Source organism: Monodon monoceros, unplaced genomic scaffold (assembly GCF_005190385.1).
Source record: "Monodon monoceros isolate NGI ecotype Baffin Bay Population unplaced genomic scaffold, NGI_Narwhal_1 Super_Scaffold_5, whole genome shotgun sequence".
Lineage (NCBI taxonomy): Eukaryota > Metazoa > Chordata > Mammalia > Artiodactyla > Monodontidae > Monodon > Monodon monoceros.
In genome coordinates this window covers 30,209,448-30,227,488 of record NW_021703782.1, presented here as the reverse complement: position 1 = coordinate 30,227,488, position 18,041 = coordinate 30,209,448, and the positions used below count along the sequence as shown (strand labels likewise).

The following is an 18,041-nucleotide window of genomic DNA, read 5'->3' as shown; positions in this document are numbered from 1 at the left end:
AAAAGCTGAAAATTACTGGACGTCTATCTTAAGATGATAGTAGAAAGAGAGAGGGAGAGAATGAAAGCAGGAAATATCAAGACATGGCACTGTAAGCATATCATTTAGAAATACAGGGATTAACTTCAAAAACATATGGAAAGGTGATTGTAGGAAAGAGCAGATAGGAAGGAGACTACAGCTTTTCCTAATTAGACTATGTAAAACTATTTGCTCTTTAAACTTTGTCCATGCATAACTTTAATAAAAATTTAAAACCAAATTAAAAAGAGGGGAAAGAGGGGCTTCCCTGGTGGCGCAGTGGTTGGGAGTCCGCCTGCCGATGCAGGGGACACGGGTTCGTGCCCCAGTCTGGGAGGATCCCACATGCCGCAGAGCGGCTGGGCCCATGAGCCATGGCTGCTGAGCCTGCACATCCGGAGCCTGTGCTCCGCAACGGGAGAGGCCACAACAGTGAGAGGCCCACGTACCACAAAAAAAAAAAAGAGGGGAAAGAAATAAACATAACAAAAGTCCATATGGTAAATGTCATCATGCTACCACAGATGTATGAAAACAGAGCTGTGAAAATGCAGGATTTTGACACTTCTAATATTCTGCTATCAAGAAACAAAAGAAAATAAAACTATACTTGTCCCTACAAATAAATAATCATAGCTTTAAAAGCATGTGTAAGGTCCCCTTAAAAAAGTCTGTTGCTAACTACTTTAATAATTCTTTATGTAGACTTCAAATGCACTCATTCTGCCTCTGTCAGGCCATTGAATAGTAGCTTTAACACATCTGGAAACAAAGTGGGTGGTGTTCAGGTAAAAACAAACACATCAAGTAATTTTAAGCTTCAGTGGCTGATGTTGAAAGTGACATGCAAATCCAAGTGGAAAAAGTCATAATCAAAATTAATTCCATTTCTGTTTAATATCTCATGATCTGCCATCTCATATCATTGTATCATTTGATACAATGATAGCTGAAAAACATTCTTTCAAACACTTCCTATTTAGAGCCAACCAAATATTTTTAATTCTCAAAAATACATCACTTAAATATCGCTGCATGTACATAGTTCCAACACACATTTAAAAAATTAGAGATTAAAGTGTTTGAACAGTGCATTCCTCTGAAACTGAAAAATGAGAAAGTGTGCCAACACAATTACTTTAGAATGATTTTCCAATTACGTACATAGAAGATAATGTGCTATTTCCCGCAACATATACTATATACATAGAGCTAACTATTCTACTTTAAGCTTTAAAAATATGGCATTAATAAATATGTACTATCTGAAATACTGGAAGTAACTTCTTTTGCTTAAACACAGTAAAAAGGGGTAACTCACTTGGGAAGAATCCTCAGAGCTCTTAACACTCAGACACACCTGTCTTTACCATCTGACCCTGGTCACACCAAGTCAGGCCAAAAGTAGGAGTCTGTTCTAGGAGCAGCCAAACTAAAGCACAAGTTGGCCAGCTCTTCAAAGGTGCCAAGCAGGAAACCATCACGGGTGGCCTATTCTGGTTGTTGAACTAATAGGCAAATGTACCAGTACTCATCAACATAGTCTACAAGAAAAGAACTGGCTTGTGAAATAATGAGGATCAAAATCCTGACCTTAACACCTATTAAAAAACTAGTCATCTCTATTCCCACATCAAAACTCCTACAGTTTTTACTCACATTATATAATTCTTATATGTATACAAATAGAGAAGAAAATAGGTCATTTCTTCACAGAATAATCAATTCCTTCCCCAAACCCCTTCCACAATATATTTTTTCTGCTTTACATTGGCAGTATTTGTCATCTCTGGAGTTTTATTTTAAAGTGGTTTTTAGTTGGGCACAAAAGTGTGCAAAGAGCAGCCAGATACTTCCTGTAGGTGGCATGAAAGAAAATCACCCTGTATCCTTTCCCAAATGCCTCTTCTTGTCTTCTTCTTTTTCGTTGACAAATAACCTCTCCTTCATTCCTGCCCTCTTTCTACTACCCCTGATTTCAACGTACCTTCCAACATACCCCAAATCTATGGGGAGTACCAAGACACTGGGGGGGGGGGGAGAGGGAGCAACTTGCTGCTTCTTCTATTGCATCCAAAAGCTCATTAGTTCCCAAAGAGAAACCTGAATAATTAGAACTGTGAAATGTAAACATTAGCTAGTAAGTATTTCTCTGTTTTTATTTCTCACATACAGCTTCACATTTAAGTCTTTTTCTTTGAGCAACCAGGAATTATTGCAACCAGGAATTATAACCAGAATACACTGTTAGTGTGTGAAACTTGGCGGGGGGTGGGGGGGGGGCGGGGGTTGGGGAGAGAGGGAGCGGGGGTTGGCAGCAAGGGCTAAATAAATCTACGATTATCAGTTCAAACCCTTTATTTTACAGTTTAATATTCTGGGCAGTTTCAGGGACTTACTCAAGAACCCACCAAAAGTGAGCAGCAGAGTGAGCGTTAGAAACTATATTTACTACTAGCCATCAATTCAATCAGCTTTACTTGCTGTGCAATCCAAGCTGAATACTATGTTCCAGTAAATAAATGAGGGTAAGAAATGTTAACAAGAAGTCACTGTCCTTATGAAGCAACTTAGATTCAAAGACTTCCAGTTGTCCTCTTTCCCCAACCTTCCATGCTTATATGGTGACTATCAGGAAAAACAATTCAACGAGCATAGACTATATTTTTAATTAAGCATTTTCTCAGTTCTCATCTCCCCTCAGTTGAAAGCAACTGATAAAAATAAGGCTTTAACATAAGATTCTGAAATGCCATTTTAAAGATTATTTTTAAAAAGAATAAAAAACTATGTCAATTAACTGGATAAACAAAAATGATTAAAAAATTTAAAAGCTAGTCCAAAAATTAAATGGCCTAGTTCTCTCGTTTTACCGACAGCAATTTGAAGCTCAGAATGCTGAAATAATTGTCCAATGTCACTCAGAAAAGCAACACTACTTTCATTTTTTAGAATTGAAAACAGTGATTATAGGTCTAAGAAAAAAAGAACTTTTTCTTAAAATTAGTTAAGATGCTGAATTTTCTGTATACCTGAAAATCATCAACAAGCTCAGGGAAAAGGTGTTCATACATTTTAAGTTCTTCTATTGTTCGTCCTGGTTCTTGCTGGGGTTTTAGTTTGTTAATGTCCGTTTCAATATCATCATTCTGAAATAATAAAAATGGTATGTCACCAATTAAGAAAAACGAAAAATTACAAAATACATTTCAGATTTAAAGCTTTCCAAATTATTAATTACATGTACATAGAGAATAATCACTGCAGAAAGGTTGTATTCATTTCATTGTAAATTAAAATTTGCTTATATTTTTTGGTTGTTGTGTTATTGTTATTTTGGTTGTTATGTTGTGTTTTCTTTTTATCAAAGATTATACTAACATAGCATGGTATTTGGGCTCCTCAAGATAGAAAAACTAACATCAAGATCGAAACTAAACTATGTTCCCCCCGCCAAATCTCCCCAACTACCATCGTTTTGCTCAGATTAAAGGGCAGTAAAACTTAAGAAAACTAAATTGAAAAATGTAAGTATATGATGGTGGTGGTGATAATCAAAATAACTAACTTTTATAGAGCAATGAAAATATGTGACAGACTATGCTAAGGATTTTACATAATGATCTAATTTAATCTGCGTAAGAATACCATGAAGCAGATAGTATCATGACCTCCATTTAATTAAAGAGGAAACTGAGGTACAGGGAGGTTAAGTGGCTTGCAAAGAGAGGAGCCAGCATGTGAAATCACTAATCAGTGATTTCAAAGAATACACTGTTAGTCAATATAACGCACTGCCTCAAGAGCGACTAATGGTTATCACTCACCCTTAGAAAAGCCCATTACCACCATTCACTCTGTTTTTCAGGGGAAAAAAACAATGAGGGGTGGAACAACAGCCAAAAATGATTTCCATGTCCCTTCGGGAAAAAAAGACGGTAAATGTAAAGAAATATGACCTCGGAGGAATAGGGTATGTATCCAGGATCAATTTGATCTGTGTGTGTACAAAGAGCTAATGTACATCAGGATGGAAAGACAAGTGTGAGTTACCTACTATCCAAGCTATTTTCTAGGACCCTCAACAACTCTGGCCTTACACAAATACAAATCCATCATTACCTTCACTGATGGCTAAAGAGAGTTAATAAGACCACTTATTAATTTTCAATTGGTATTCATCTTCAATTTTACATTTATCTTACTATCAGAGTAAAGTACTTATTTTTCAGACTTAAATTCATTCTACTATGTGTCAATCCTTAAAATGCTTTATATACATGTACCTGATTATATATTGTCATATTAACACATAATTTAAAAAACAATATACTATATATTTCTCATATTTCATATTCAGAAATTTAGCTATTATTTCTTTAACCAATAAAAAGATTTTCTCCATTGCCATAAATTATAAAGACTGGTTTTATTTAAAGAGTATCATATTAATTACTGTATCATAATTGTGTAATTATTACATGAATATATAATTTCATATATCCTTAAATTATGCATTGATGAACCAAAAATATGTAACTTTCTTGATTAGCATCTATTAAAGTAGATAATAGTATATTATCTATATATTATCTATAAAGTAGATAATACTTTCAAAATAATAAAAAATTTTTAAAAGATATTCCTTACTCTAAACATACTAGTAGTTCAATATTCATTACTATTTTATGAAGATATAGCATTAAAAAGTAGCTATTTTAAAAATTAAAAAAAAATTTTCCTGTAAAACAGGCACAGTGAGGAAAGAAAACTATACTTTGAGAGGTCAATAGCAAGAAATTTTGTGTTTTGGTTGGGGGAAAAACAAAGATAAAGAGCTCCTGACACACTCAGAAGAAAAAAGCTACTACTCCTTTAAAGTTCTTCTAAAATTAAGGAGAAAAAAAAAGAATACGTTGAAGCTTATATACTGACAAGTCCTGGCAATCTGGAGACGACTCTTCTACAACAGAACCTCCAGGTTTCTATAAATGCTCCAAACTCTGAAAAATCTGGGGCAAAGAGAACTGAATCACTATGGTGAGGAAAAAACAGTCTCTATGACTACAGTCACATTAGAACACAGATATTATACCCACTACAATGTAGCAGGTTCACCTAAAGCACGAAAAAAGTGATGTGATTTAGATAAAAAGGAAAAACTAAGCAAAGTCCAAATGTAACAGACAACATGAGTAAGAAGCAGACAGTGGTAAAGAAGAAAAATAAGATAACACAGCTCAGCAGTGTCAAAGAGCCAACAATTCTGTAGCCCTTGAAAAAAAGTAATATTTAGCAGAGCAGAGTGGTAAAGGAAGCAAACATTCACACTGGAATGCTTTATTCTGCATCTTGGTCCCACCTCTTATCAGCTACACTGATAACCTTTCTGTACCTCTGGTTTCTAATTATCAGCCCTGTAAAGCAGAGGTAATAATACCACATACCTTATAGGATTACTATCAGGACTTAATGGTTACTACAGGCATACCTCGGAAATATCTCAGCTTCAGTTCCAGGCCACCACAATAAAGCAAATGTCGCAATAAAGAGAGTCAGACGAATTTTTGGTTTCCCAATACATGCAAAAGTTATGTTTATACTATACTGTGGTCTATTAAGTGTTCAATACATTATGTCTAAAAAAACAATGTAAATACCTTAATTAAAAAATACTTCATTGCTAAACAATTACAATAGTAACATCAAAGGTCACTGATCACAGATCACCATAACAAATATATTAATAATGAAAAAGTTTGAAATATTGTTAGAATTACCAATGTGACACAGAGACATGAAGTGAGCCAATGCTGTTGGAAAAATGGCACCAACAGACTTGCTCCACACAGGGTTGCCACAAACCTTCTTCAATTTGTTAAAAACGCAGTATCTGCTAAGCTCAATAAAGGGAAGTGCAATAAAACGAGGTATGCCTGTATGTGTAAAGTGCATGGACTAGCACAGGATTAACTGTTCAATAAATTCAATCTATTATTTTTTCTTATTATTATAACTGCTGTGTTAAGGTAAAATGGGGAAAATGTGAGCAATCTTGAACACCCCAGTGAATAATGCTGCCAATAACTGTATATTATATAGATGTGACTGTCAAAAAAGGCAAAGAAATATGTGGAAATGTTCTAAATTAAAGGAGACTTAATAGACATGACAATTAAATGCAATACCTGATGCTAGATCCTATACTGGAGAAAGAAAAAAAAAATCTTTTAAAGGGGATTATTAGATCAGCTGACAAAATGGAATGTGGATGGTAGATTAGATAAAAATGATATATCACTATAAATGTATTAAGTTGGTAATTGTGTTGTGGTTATGTAACATATGGGAGGATGTGTATAGGTTACATGCAAATATTATGCCATTTCATATAAGGAACTTGAGCATCTGTGGATTTTGGTATCTGAGGTGGGTCCTGGAACCAATTCCCCCTAGAACACTGAAAGATTACTATATCACTGTCCTTAGAGGAAATATACACTAATGTATTTATGGGTAAATGACCATGATACATAATATATGAAACTTATTCCCATACGATTTAAAAAGAATTTTTAAATATGTATTCATGCATACACACTGACAATTTTCAAGCAGAAAAATTAGAATCACTGTTATAAATTCCTATTGAGTTCTATTTCCCTGCCAATCTCCATTTTTACATCTGTAGTGGTCACAACAGATTTTTTTTTTTTTTTTTGCGGTACGCGGGCCTCTCACTGTTGTGGCCTCTCCCGTTGCGGAGCACAGGCTCCGGACGCGCAGGCTCAGCGGCCATGGCTCACGGGCCCAGCCGCTCCACAGCATGTGGGATCTTCCCGGACCGGGGCATGAACCCGTGTCCCCTGCATGAGCAGGCGGACTCTCAACCACTGCGCCACCAGGGAAGCCCACAACAGATATTTTTAATGAGGACCCTGAGCCATGAAGAATAAATTACACTCAACATACTTTGTTTTTAATACACATGGAAACATACATAAAAGAAAGGTTTCCATCGAAATACAAAACTTTAAATTATAAACTTAATATTAATCTAGGAAATTTTACTATCTCTAAACACTCACTTCCTAAATAATCCAAACAGTTGATTTTAATATACCTCCTGTTATCTAAGGAACACTTTACATGCAGAATATAAACTCTTCTAACTTGGATCCTACCAGTTCTTTCACCACGTCAAGTCCAGAACCACCAACACAGTTACCCCAGATTTTTTGCCTTGAACACCAGAGCCTGCACTGTTTTTCATCTTTGTAGCTTCTTGAGGCCAGGATGCATGCCATCACGTTGTCTAGACTGGCTACCATGACAATTTCGCCAAAGCTTGCCTTGGTGATCACATCTGGTGATAATAAAACTGGTTCCACATCTGCTATTAAGATAGAAATCTCCTTCCAGTATCTTAGATTCTATTTCCAGAGAGAGTCAAATACTCAGTGTACCCCAATTTTGATGTAGCATTTCAAGACAAAAAGGCCTAAGCAGACAAGAGTCAAATGAACCCCCTGTGCCCCAAAAGGCATTAAGCTAAACAGTTGAAAAATAAAGGAGTTAAGATGTTTTTCTGCAGATACTAAAATGGCCCCCTCTACCACTTAACAAAGCAAAACGGGTTGCCACCTAAGAGTCTCAAAAAACACTTTCCTTCACCCTTAGATTTCCTTAGACTTTAAAATCTAAGTCAGAAAGGTTAGATAAAATCTTCCTTGTCAGAGACAGTGAAAATAACTTTTTTTAAGGCCCTTTTCAGACTAATGTATTCAAAGCAACATTATTTTCCTTTCAATAGCTTAGTGTCCATAGTCATCCATGATAAAAAGATGTGGACAAAACAAATTAATCTACTGTTAGCTATACATATCTACCCAATCTTTGTTCTACACCTGTGAATACAATTTATAAAGTTGACTAAACACAGAAATTTATACCAACCTTAAAATTTTTATCTAGGTCATCTTCATTTTCGGTTTCATTTTCAGCTTCTAAATCAATATCATCGTTGTCATCACTTTCATCTACTACGTCATCCACTGTGATACAAAATGTGCTATAAGTAGGTCAGAGGTAAGCATTCTATAACATGCACATCCAAAAGTAGAATGTTATATATATATAAAACACTGGTATTTCAATCACCAATGGAAAAGTAAATGAAATTTCTTTATAAAAAATGTCTCTAAGGTTGTTCCAGGTATTGAAAAACCTATGAGATGAAGTGAAAGTACTTCAAAATTTGGAAAATCACTCTAAAAATATATAAGCTTTTTTACTAATGTTGTCCAGTTCTAAAAAATTAATAATGTCTTACGTTGCAACAGCCTGAATGAAACACCTCGTTTCCTGTTTATGATAAATTTCAATAACTCTTCATCCATTTACAATTCACTCCCCATTTATTTCTTTCACTGACTGCCATGTACCATGCACTGTGTTGTGTGCTGGGAATTTTTTAAAAGATGTGTAAATATAGTCCCTGCCTCAGGGAGCTTATGAAGTTAAAGAGAGAAAGAACAAAAAATAATTATAATACAAAAGGTATACACCTAATGAAGGCATATACTTAAAAATGCCATGGGAATGGAATAATAAATGCAAACTGCCTGGGGCCAAGGTTATTAGTGATCACTTCACAAAACAGGTAATAATTAAGCAGTATCTTGGAGAAAAATATAGCAGCTTTCTGGGTGAACATAAGAGTGTGTGAGTGTGGCTTTTAAGAAGAAGAAATAATAATGCGAAAATAAAGAATTTAAATTATATCTTTGTAAAATAAGTTAATCGTGACTTAACTTGTATGCTTGAGAAAGTACTAGGAGAAGCAAATAAGAATGAGAAAATGAAGGGTATGATAGGCCAATTAGTTTAGATTTTCATCCGATGGAAGATAAGCACTGGGGATTTTAAAGAGGAGAGTGATTTAACTTACATTTTTCAAAAGATCACTCTGGCAGGTATGAGAAAGGGAGCATATATATGAAGGGGGACCAATTAACAGAGGAAATGACAATAACTGTCTGGACCAATACAGCAGTAATGGGGATGAAGAATGAGTATGCATTAGAGAAAAACCCAGGAAACAGAATGTAAAAGGACATGAGGACCATAGAGGTGGGGGACACAAGGAAAGAAGAGTAAAGGAGTACTCTGAGAGTACTCATGTAAGCAAATGAGTGCATTAAAACAAAGTAAATACTTTTAAAGGACATTTTTCTAAACTTTGCTTTTATTTTTTGACTCTATTGAGGAATAATTGACAATATAACTGTATATATTGAAAGTGTAAAATGTGATGATATATGGTAAATGATATATGGTAAATGATATATGATAAATGGTAAATCATGGTAAAATGATTATCAAGATGAAGATAATTAATACGTCCATCACCTCACATGGTTAACACTGTTAACACTTTGTGTACGTGTGTGTGCGTGTGCATGTGGTGCGAATGCTTAAGATTTACTCTCAGAAACTCAATGCCGTATTAACTATAGTCACCATGTTGTACATTAGATCCTCAGAACTTAATCTTCTTAAAACTGAAAATGTATACCCTTTGATCTTATCACCCCATTTACCATTCTCCCAGCCCTTGGAATCCAACTTTCTATTCCGTTTCTATGAAATCGTTTTTTTTTATTCAACGATTCCACATATAAGTGATGCCATACAGTATTTGTCTTCCTCTGCCTTGCACATTTCACTTAGCATAAATGCCCACCAGATTTATCCATGTATCTATGTTGTTGCAAATGGCAGCATTTCCTTTTTTTAATTGGCTGAATAATATTCATATATATGATATATGTACATCATATATATGAATCACTTTTCCTTATCCATTCATTCATGGAAAGACATTAAGGTTGTTTACAAATGTTGGCTATTGTAAATAATGCTGGAATGAACATGGGTATACAGATATCTCTTTAAGATAATGACTTTGATTCCTTTGGATATATACCCAGGAGTGGGTTTGCTGGTATGGTAGTTCTATTTTTAATTTTTTGAGGAACCTCCATGTCCTTTTCCCTATTAGCTGTACCATGTTACGTTCCCACCAACAGTGTATAAGGGTTCTGTTTTCTCCAAATCCTTGCTATTTGCTCTCTCTTTTTGATAACAGCCATCCTAAGAAGTGTGAGGTAATATCTCTTTGTGGTTTTGGTTTGCATTTCCCTGATGATTATTGATGTAAGGCACCTTTTCATTATCTACTGGCCATTTGTACATAATTCTTTGGGAAAATGTCTATTCAAGTCCTTTGCCCATTTTTAATTGGACTATCTTCTTTTGTACCATTCGGCTATGTGAGTTCTTTGTACTTTTTTGATATTAAACCCTTATTAGATATATGGTTTGCAATTATCTTTTCCCATTCTGTAGGCTGCCTTTTCAATATATTGTCTCCTTTGCTCTGCAGAATCTTTTTAGTTTGTTGTAGTCCCACTCGTTTAGTTTCTGTTGCCTGTGCTTTTGTTATCTTACCCGAGAAATCACTGCTAAGACCAACGTCAAGGATCTTTTCCCTCGAGTTTTCTTCTAGGAGTTTTATAGTTTCAGGCCTTATATGTAAAGTCTTTTATCCATTTAGAGTCAATTTTTGTGAATGGTGTAAGACAGGGGTCCAGTTTCATTCTTTTGTGGATACCTAGTTTTTCCCAATACCATTTATTAGAGACTGTCCTTTCCCCATTGTGTGTTCTTGACACCCTTATCTTGACCATAATATGTTTGGGTTTATGACTAGGATCTCTAATCTGTTTCACTGGTCTATGTGCCCTGCTTTATTTGAGTACCATACTATTTTGATTACCATAGCTTCATAATAGCTTGAAATCAGGAAGTGTGATGCCTCCAGCTTTGTCCTTCTTTCTCAAGATTGCTTTGACTATCTGGGGTCTTTTGTGGTTCCATACAAATTTTAGGATAGTTTTTGTATTTCTGTGAAAAATGACACTGGAATTTTGATAGGGATTGCATTGATTCTGAAGATCACTTTGGTCAGCATGAACATTTTCATATTAATTCTTCCAACTCAAGAATACAGGATATCTTTCAATTTTTTTGTGTGTCTTCTTCAATAACTTCTAACAGTGTCTTATTGATCAGTGAACAGGTCTTTCAATTCCTTGGTAAAACTTATTCGTAAGTACTTTATTGTTTTTGATGCTATTGTAAATGGGATTGCTTTCTTAATTTCTCTTTCAGATAGTTCATTATTAGTGTGGAGAAACGCAACTGATGGTTTGTATATTAACTTTGTGTCCTGTACCTTTACTGAATTCATTTATTAGTTCTAACAGTTTTTTGGTGGAGATGTTACAGTTTTCTATATATAAGATAATGTCATCTGAGATGATTTCATCTCAAATGAGATGATTTCATTTCTTCCTTTCTGACTTGGATGCATTTTCTTTCTTTTTTCTAGCCTAATTGCTATAATTAGGATATCTGGCACTAGGCTGAGTAAAAATGGTGAGAGTGGGCATTCAGCTTTTGTTTTTCTGTTGAACTCTTTATCTCTCTTTCATTTCTGAAGGACAACTTTGATGGGTAAAGTATTTTTTTTTTTTTGGCTGTGTTGGGTCTCCATTGCTGCACATGGGCTTTCTCTAGTTGCAGCAAGCAGGGGCTACTCTTCATCGTGGTGCGCGGGCTTCTCATTGCCGTGGCTTCTCTTGTTGCAGAGCATGGGCTCTAGGCGCACGGGCTTCAGTAGCTGTGGCTCACGGGCTTAGTTGGTCCACGGCATGTGGGACCTTCCCAGACCAGGGCTTGAACCCACGTCCCCCGCATTAGCAGGCGGATTCTTAACCACTGCACCACCAGGGAAGTCCCGGGTAAAGTGTTTTTGATTGACAGTTTTTTTCTTCAAGCAATTTGAATATATCATCCCACTCTCTCCTGGCCTGCAAGGCTTCTGCCGAGAAATCTACTAATAGGCTTATCAGTATTACCACATAGGTAACAAGTTTTTTCTCTAGTTGCTTTCAAAATCCTCCCTTTGCCTTAAGAGCCTGATGAAAATGTCTTGGTGAAGATCTCTGAGGGATGAATCTATTTGCAGATCTTTGAGCTTGTGTGCCTACATAGCCATATCTTCACCAGATTTGGTAAGTTTTCAGCCACTATGTCTTTAAATAAGTTTTCTGTCCCTTTCTCTCTTCTTCTTCTTCTGAGACTCCCATTACACAGATGTTGTTTCACTTAATTGTGTTCCACTATTCACATAGGCCTTCTTCACTCTTTTTCTTTCTGATTTCTTTTTCTCCTCTGACCTTATAATATCATGAGATCTGTCTTCAAGTTCACAGATTCTTTCTCTTGCTTGATTGAGCCTGATACTGAAGTTCTCTATTGCATTATTCATTGTATTCTTCAGGTCCAGAATTTGGTTCTTTTTATGATTTCTTACTCTTCATTGAACTTCTCATTTTGTTCATGTATTGTTTTCCTAAGTTCACTGAATTGCTTCTGTCTTCTCTTGAAGTATCTGAGCTTCTTTATTTTGAATTCTTTTTCAGATAACTCACAGATCTCCACTTCTTTAAGTTCAGTTACTGAAAAGTTACTGTGTTCCTTTGGCAGTGTCATGTTTCCTTGCTTTTCCAGGTTTCTGAAGGTTTTGTATTGATGTCTGCACATCTGAGGATGCAGTCAACTCTTCCAGCCTTTTTGGATTGGCTTGGGTAGGGAAAGACTTTCACCTGAAGGTGACTGTAAGAGCACCAGCTGGGTAGCACACAGCGTCTTTGCTTCCTGGGAAGGCACAGTGGTGGCGTCTTTATGCAGCTCCATCAGTTGAGGTCAACATCAGCACTGACTGTAGGGGTCTTCTGTGGCCTATACTATGGAGGTCCTCAGGTAGCAGTGGTGGCTAGGGCTGTTGGGATCCTCAGGGGCAAAGGCTGCTAGGGTCTTTTTGAACTCCTTTTTTCTGCCTATATGAGGAAGTTCTAGCTAACGGGATCCCCCTTGGCACCTGATCTGGTATGCTGGATCTCACAGCAGTAACAGAGCCAGCCAGGGTCCTACAATCAGGTGCATGTGGAAGCACCACAAAGCCTGGGTCCTTGAGCACTGGTGCACTTGCTGTGGCAGTGGCATTGGTGTCTAAGGTGCGAGAATGTGCTGATCTCTCATGAAAATGAGGTCTGGAGCTCTGGGGCTCACTGTAGTGAGTCCAGCTGAGGGGAGATGCAGCAGCTATATGAGCCCACAGCAAGAGCTCCAACCCCAAGGAACAAATGCAAGAGGCAGGACTCCAGGCAGCTCCGTTAGCTGAAATCAACTTTGGTGAAGACTTGCAAAGCCTCGGAAACAAAGGCTATAAACATCCACAGCAGCAAGGCTCACTGGGATTCTTCTGCTGTCCTTTTCTCCATGGGGTAAAATTCTACTGAGGGGAACCCTCTGGTACCAAGCTGCTCTAGACCGGGGAATGGGGTGATGGAGATAAAATGCTTCCTGTACTTTTCTATGTGGCCATCCTCAGGTTTTGAGTTCTGCATGGTTTCTGATGCTTCTTCATTGAAGTTCAGAGCTATCCCTGAGATATTTTCATCAGTTTGTAGTTGGTTATTTATTGTTTTTGCTGCATTTGCAGGGGAGACAAGTGTTGGGACCTCCTACGCCTACATCTTGCTGATGTAACCTTCTTTAAACTCTTTTACACTTCCATTTCCAATGTGATTTATCATAGCAAAGATTATAAATTCCTCCCACCCAAGTATCTGTTCTCCTCTCCTTCATTTTAGTAACAGAACCTCTGAGTTTTAGCTAGAGGTTATAGATTCCAGCCTCCCTCACAGTAGTTACAGCCATATGACTAATTTTTGGCCAACAGTATGTGAGGCAAAGTTGTAAATACAAACTCCAGGTCACATCCTTTAAAAAGAAAATTGTCCTCTCCATTTTCTTCCATTACCATTTTCCACATGCACATGAGGAAACCACCATAGGAGATGATGAAAACAAAAAGAATCTTTTTCCTTTGATGACCTGGTGGACAGAGGCCTACTGTCCAGGATCACCTTCCCATCTTCTGTATGGGTATGTGAGAGAGAAAAAAAAAAATCTATCTCATGGCAGTGTAGCAAATAGGCTCTGGAGACAGAATACCTAATTCAAATCCTGGCTCCTTGAGTTACTAACTACTTGACCTTGAGCAAGTTACATAAGTTATTTGTGTCTCAGTTTCCTCATCTGTAAAATGGAAATACCCACACATACTGTTCTTGGGAGACTTAAAGGAGTTAATATATATAACGTGCCAGGCAAAGAGTATGTGCTATATGGGACTTCCCTGGTGGTGCAGTAGTTAAGAATCTGCCTGCCAATGCAGGGGACATGGGTTCAATCCCTGGTCTGGGAAGATCCCACATGCCATGGAGCAACGAAGCCCATGTGCCACAACTACTGAGCCCATGCACCTAGAGCCCAAGCTCCGCAATAAGAGAAGCTACCACAATGAGAAGCCCATGCACCGCAACAAGGAGTAGCCCACACGCAGCAACAAAGACCCAGCACAGCCAAAAAATAAATTAATTAATTTATTTCTAAAAAAGAGAGAGTATGTGCTATAAAAACGTCTGTTATTACTATTGTTGCTTGAGGGACTGTGGTACTGTACTGGGTCACTGTGTAACAGCAGCTCAGTCTATCCTAACAGAGTTACGAAATTGCTCTAAATTCTTTCAGAAATAGACCACACAAAGTAAGTATTTATATTGCATAGAGTAACTGGGTCTATTTATGTCAATGTACTAATGCCAGTTAGTCGTGGATAAACATAGGAAAAACTGACATTTGGTAAAAGAACTGTTAGGAAAAAAGAGGGCACTGAATTCAGAAAAGCCTATTGCAAATAAGAAAGACAACTCCTTGGATAGGGAGAAGGGAAAATGCAGTTCAGCATCAAAGAGAAAATATGTTTTTAATTTTTAGGCAAACCTGTCAAATATCTTCCTTTATAGGTATTTTCCTTTGGTTTCATACTCCAGATGTGAAATGTCATATAGCATAGGGTGTCTGAGACCTTCTTTTCTATTCCAATTATCTATTCTTGTACCATCACCAATATATATCAATTATTATAACTTAATCTCACAATTAAAATCAGGGAATATAAATCATCCTTGTTGTTAGTTTTCAAAATGTCCTTGGCTCATTTATAGTGAAGACAAAAACATAGGAAAAAACTTAAATGGCTATCAATAGGAAACTAGTTAGATAAATTATACTGTATCTGTATGATATAACAATTAAAAGGTACAAGTCAGAACTTTCCATAAGGTTTTGGAAAGTATATTTCAAGGGGTTTATTTTGTTCGTCCTATTGCTCCTATAAATGTGATCTTTCCCTTTGTGTTTTCTGTTACTGTTTTTTGTTGATACGTACATATACATACACACATGCGCGCACGTACGCACACAAAAGAAAACTAGTGAATTTTATTTATCTATCTTGTAAACAGGACTTCACTGAACTTTTATCTGGTCTAAGATACATTTTATAATTGATTTGCTTGGATTTTCCACATGAGCAATGACGTCCTCTGCAGACAATGATATAATTTTATCTCACTCTTTTAATGATTAATACCTTTCCTTTCCCTGTCTCACTGATTTGGCCAGAGTTTTCAAAACAATGTTAACTAATAATGGTTGAGAAAGGCTTCCTCTAACACTTCATAACTATTTGTGATGTTGGTTGCTGATCTGAGTTAGATAATACTCAGCTAGCATGGAAAATATTCCTTAAGAAATTTTACCTGGAATTAATAATGATTTTTATCAAAACTCTTCACGGCATTTATTAAGATAATCATTGGTTTTCTTGCTTTGAACTACTGATAAATTTTAATTAAAGTCTTAATATTACAATAAACTTACTTTCTAAAATAATTCTTACTTTGTCAAAGTGTCCTATATCTGAAAATGCCGCTCAATTCAATATTCTAGTATTTTAGATTTTTATATTTATTTTCATGAGTGACAATGATCTGTAAGTTGTTTCAGGTTATTCCTACCAGGTTTTGATTTCAGCAACATACTAGCTTCTAAACTTTTCTTTTTTTTCTATGCTCTGGAAAATAAAGCATAGGAAAATTTCTTGAAAGTTGAGAGAACTAATCTATAAAGTCATCGTTGTTTGGTGTCTTCACTGAAGGCAACTTGATTGCATATTCAGTTGTGGGTTTGCTACTATTTAAGTCAATTTTAGTTATTTATATTTCCCTAAAATATTGTCCATCTCAATCATATTTTCAAATGTATTAACATGAGCTATCTTCAGCATCCACTTAGATTGACTGGATCTCCTCTATTTAACTTGCCAAGAACTTAGAGGTATATTAAAATCACCCACTAATGCTGTGTTTCTATCAATTTCTCCATATTATCCAAATAATTATAGCTTTATCTACCTTTATTCTAGTGCTTGGCACACTTGTTATTATCTAGCTTGTATAAAATCATCTTTGATATCTTGCTTTAAACATTTTGTTCTGTATTTATATTTTGTGGGGTAGTAATAATGTCTTCCTCACCTTTCTTGAGCTGAGAAAAACAAATACACAGTTGCCAATCTGTTTATTTTAAGCTTTCAGTCTTGCTGTTTTAAGAGTTTCCAGGATGTATCAGCTACTTAGATTTTGTTTTTAACCCAACCTAAGAGTCTCTTTTTTTTTAATGGGAGTATTTTATCCTTTTAGATATCTTATTACTGAAACTGATTTGCTTGTTCTAGCTTTGTATTCAGCATTTTCCGGATTTTGTGCATCTTGGAAATTTTCTTACTTTTCTATAGCAGTGATGGATGGACCTCTTCAAGAATTTTTTCCAAGAAGGAATATACATTATTTTATACAGAATTTCAAAGGGTTCTTAGTCTCTGAGGTCCATACATGGATTCCTATGGTTCAGTAGATTCTAGTCTAAGGATCTCTGCTCTAGATGTTACTTTTCCATTTTGAAACACATATTTGGGCCACTATTTCTATAATTACCATCTTAGAAATACAACAATATTATAATTTAAGAAATCTATGAATATAAATTGCAAAAGACCCAGTTTACTATAGCCGTGTATTATGTATCTTTCACCAAAAATTAGTTGATATATTTCAAAATAATAGTAGAGCAACTACTTAGTATTACATAATTAACAATTTGTAATGTTAAATACAATTACTCTACTACCATGTCTTCTGCATTCTTGACTTAATCCATCACTGGCCTGGCTGAAGTATTATTTCATATAATTACTTCAGAAGGGTTCCTGGGCAATATGCTTCTGTACCCTTGCATATCTAAGAATATATGTCACCTTCACATACGGGTGGCTTCTAATAAGGGTTCAGAAATCTTGAGTCAGAACTCTTTTCCTTCAAATCTCCAGAGTCTGCTTCACTATCTTTTGGCATTAAATGTTTAAGAGAATAAGTCTTGAGGCCAGCTCAATTCATCCATTAACAAATGTTAAATGCACATTTATTATAACTCATGCAATCTAACGCATGCTGAGGATAAAATGAAGGTAAAAACAACAGTCTTAGCTTCGTGGAATTTACAGTCTAACTGAGGATGGTAAAAAATAATGAAAATTGTGATAAATTTAATGAAGCCTGTTATGTGAGAAAATGATGGAGAGCAGGGTGTTTTCCTTGTGTCTATGCAATTGCTATTAAAACCCTGCTCTCAATCCCATTCATGAAGCCTTCTTAGTCAATTAAAGTCTCCATTTCTAGTTCAGTGATCCATCAGTCTGAAATGATGCAGAAAAGGAGCCCTCAGAAAAATATCATCTCTGTCTTTTTTTTCCCCATGTTTGATATATTCCCTGCACTACAAGTCAGCTTTCTCTATCCATGTGATTATTCTGGACACTGAACAAAGAACACTCTGGGGTATATCCTATCTCTCTCCCAGTGTTACTACCTGCCACATATAGTGAAGTCTCACAAGCTTTCTACCAGTTAGACCACCACTTA

At 36.0% G+C, this 18,041-nt stretch overlaps 1 protein-coding gene across 4 annotated transcripts in view; it reads right to left on the bottom strand.

Moving 5' to 3' along the window:
- AGTPBP1 (ATP/GTP binding protein 1) overlaps positions 1 to 18,041 on the bottom strand; it is a 172,356-nt gene that overhangs the window by 82,324 nt on the left and 71,991 nt on the right. For all 4 annotated transcript variants that reach the window (XM_029203528.1, XM_029203531.1, XM_029203530.1 and 1 more), the window contains 2 exons: positions 7,978 to 8,075; positions 3,054 to 3,170 (listed from right to left, as the gene is read on the bottom strand). In XM_029203528.1, coding sequence (XP_029059361.1) covers positions 3,054 to 3,170; positions 7,978 to 8,075 — 215 coding nt within the window. The remainder of the gene's footprint in view (positions 1 to 3,053; positions 3,171 to 7,977; positions 8,076 to 18,041) is intronic.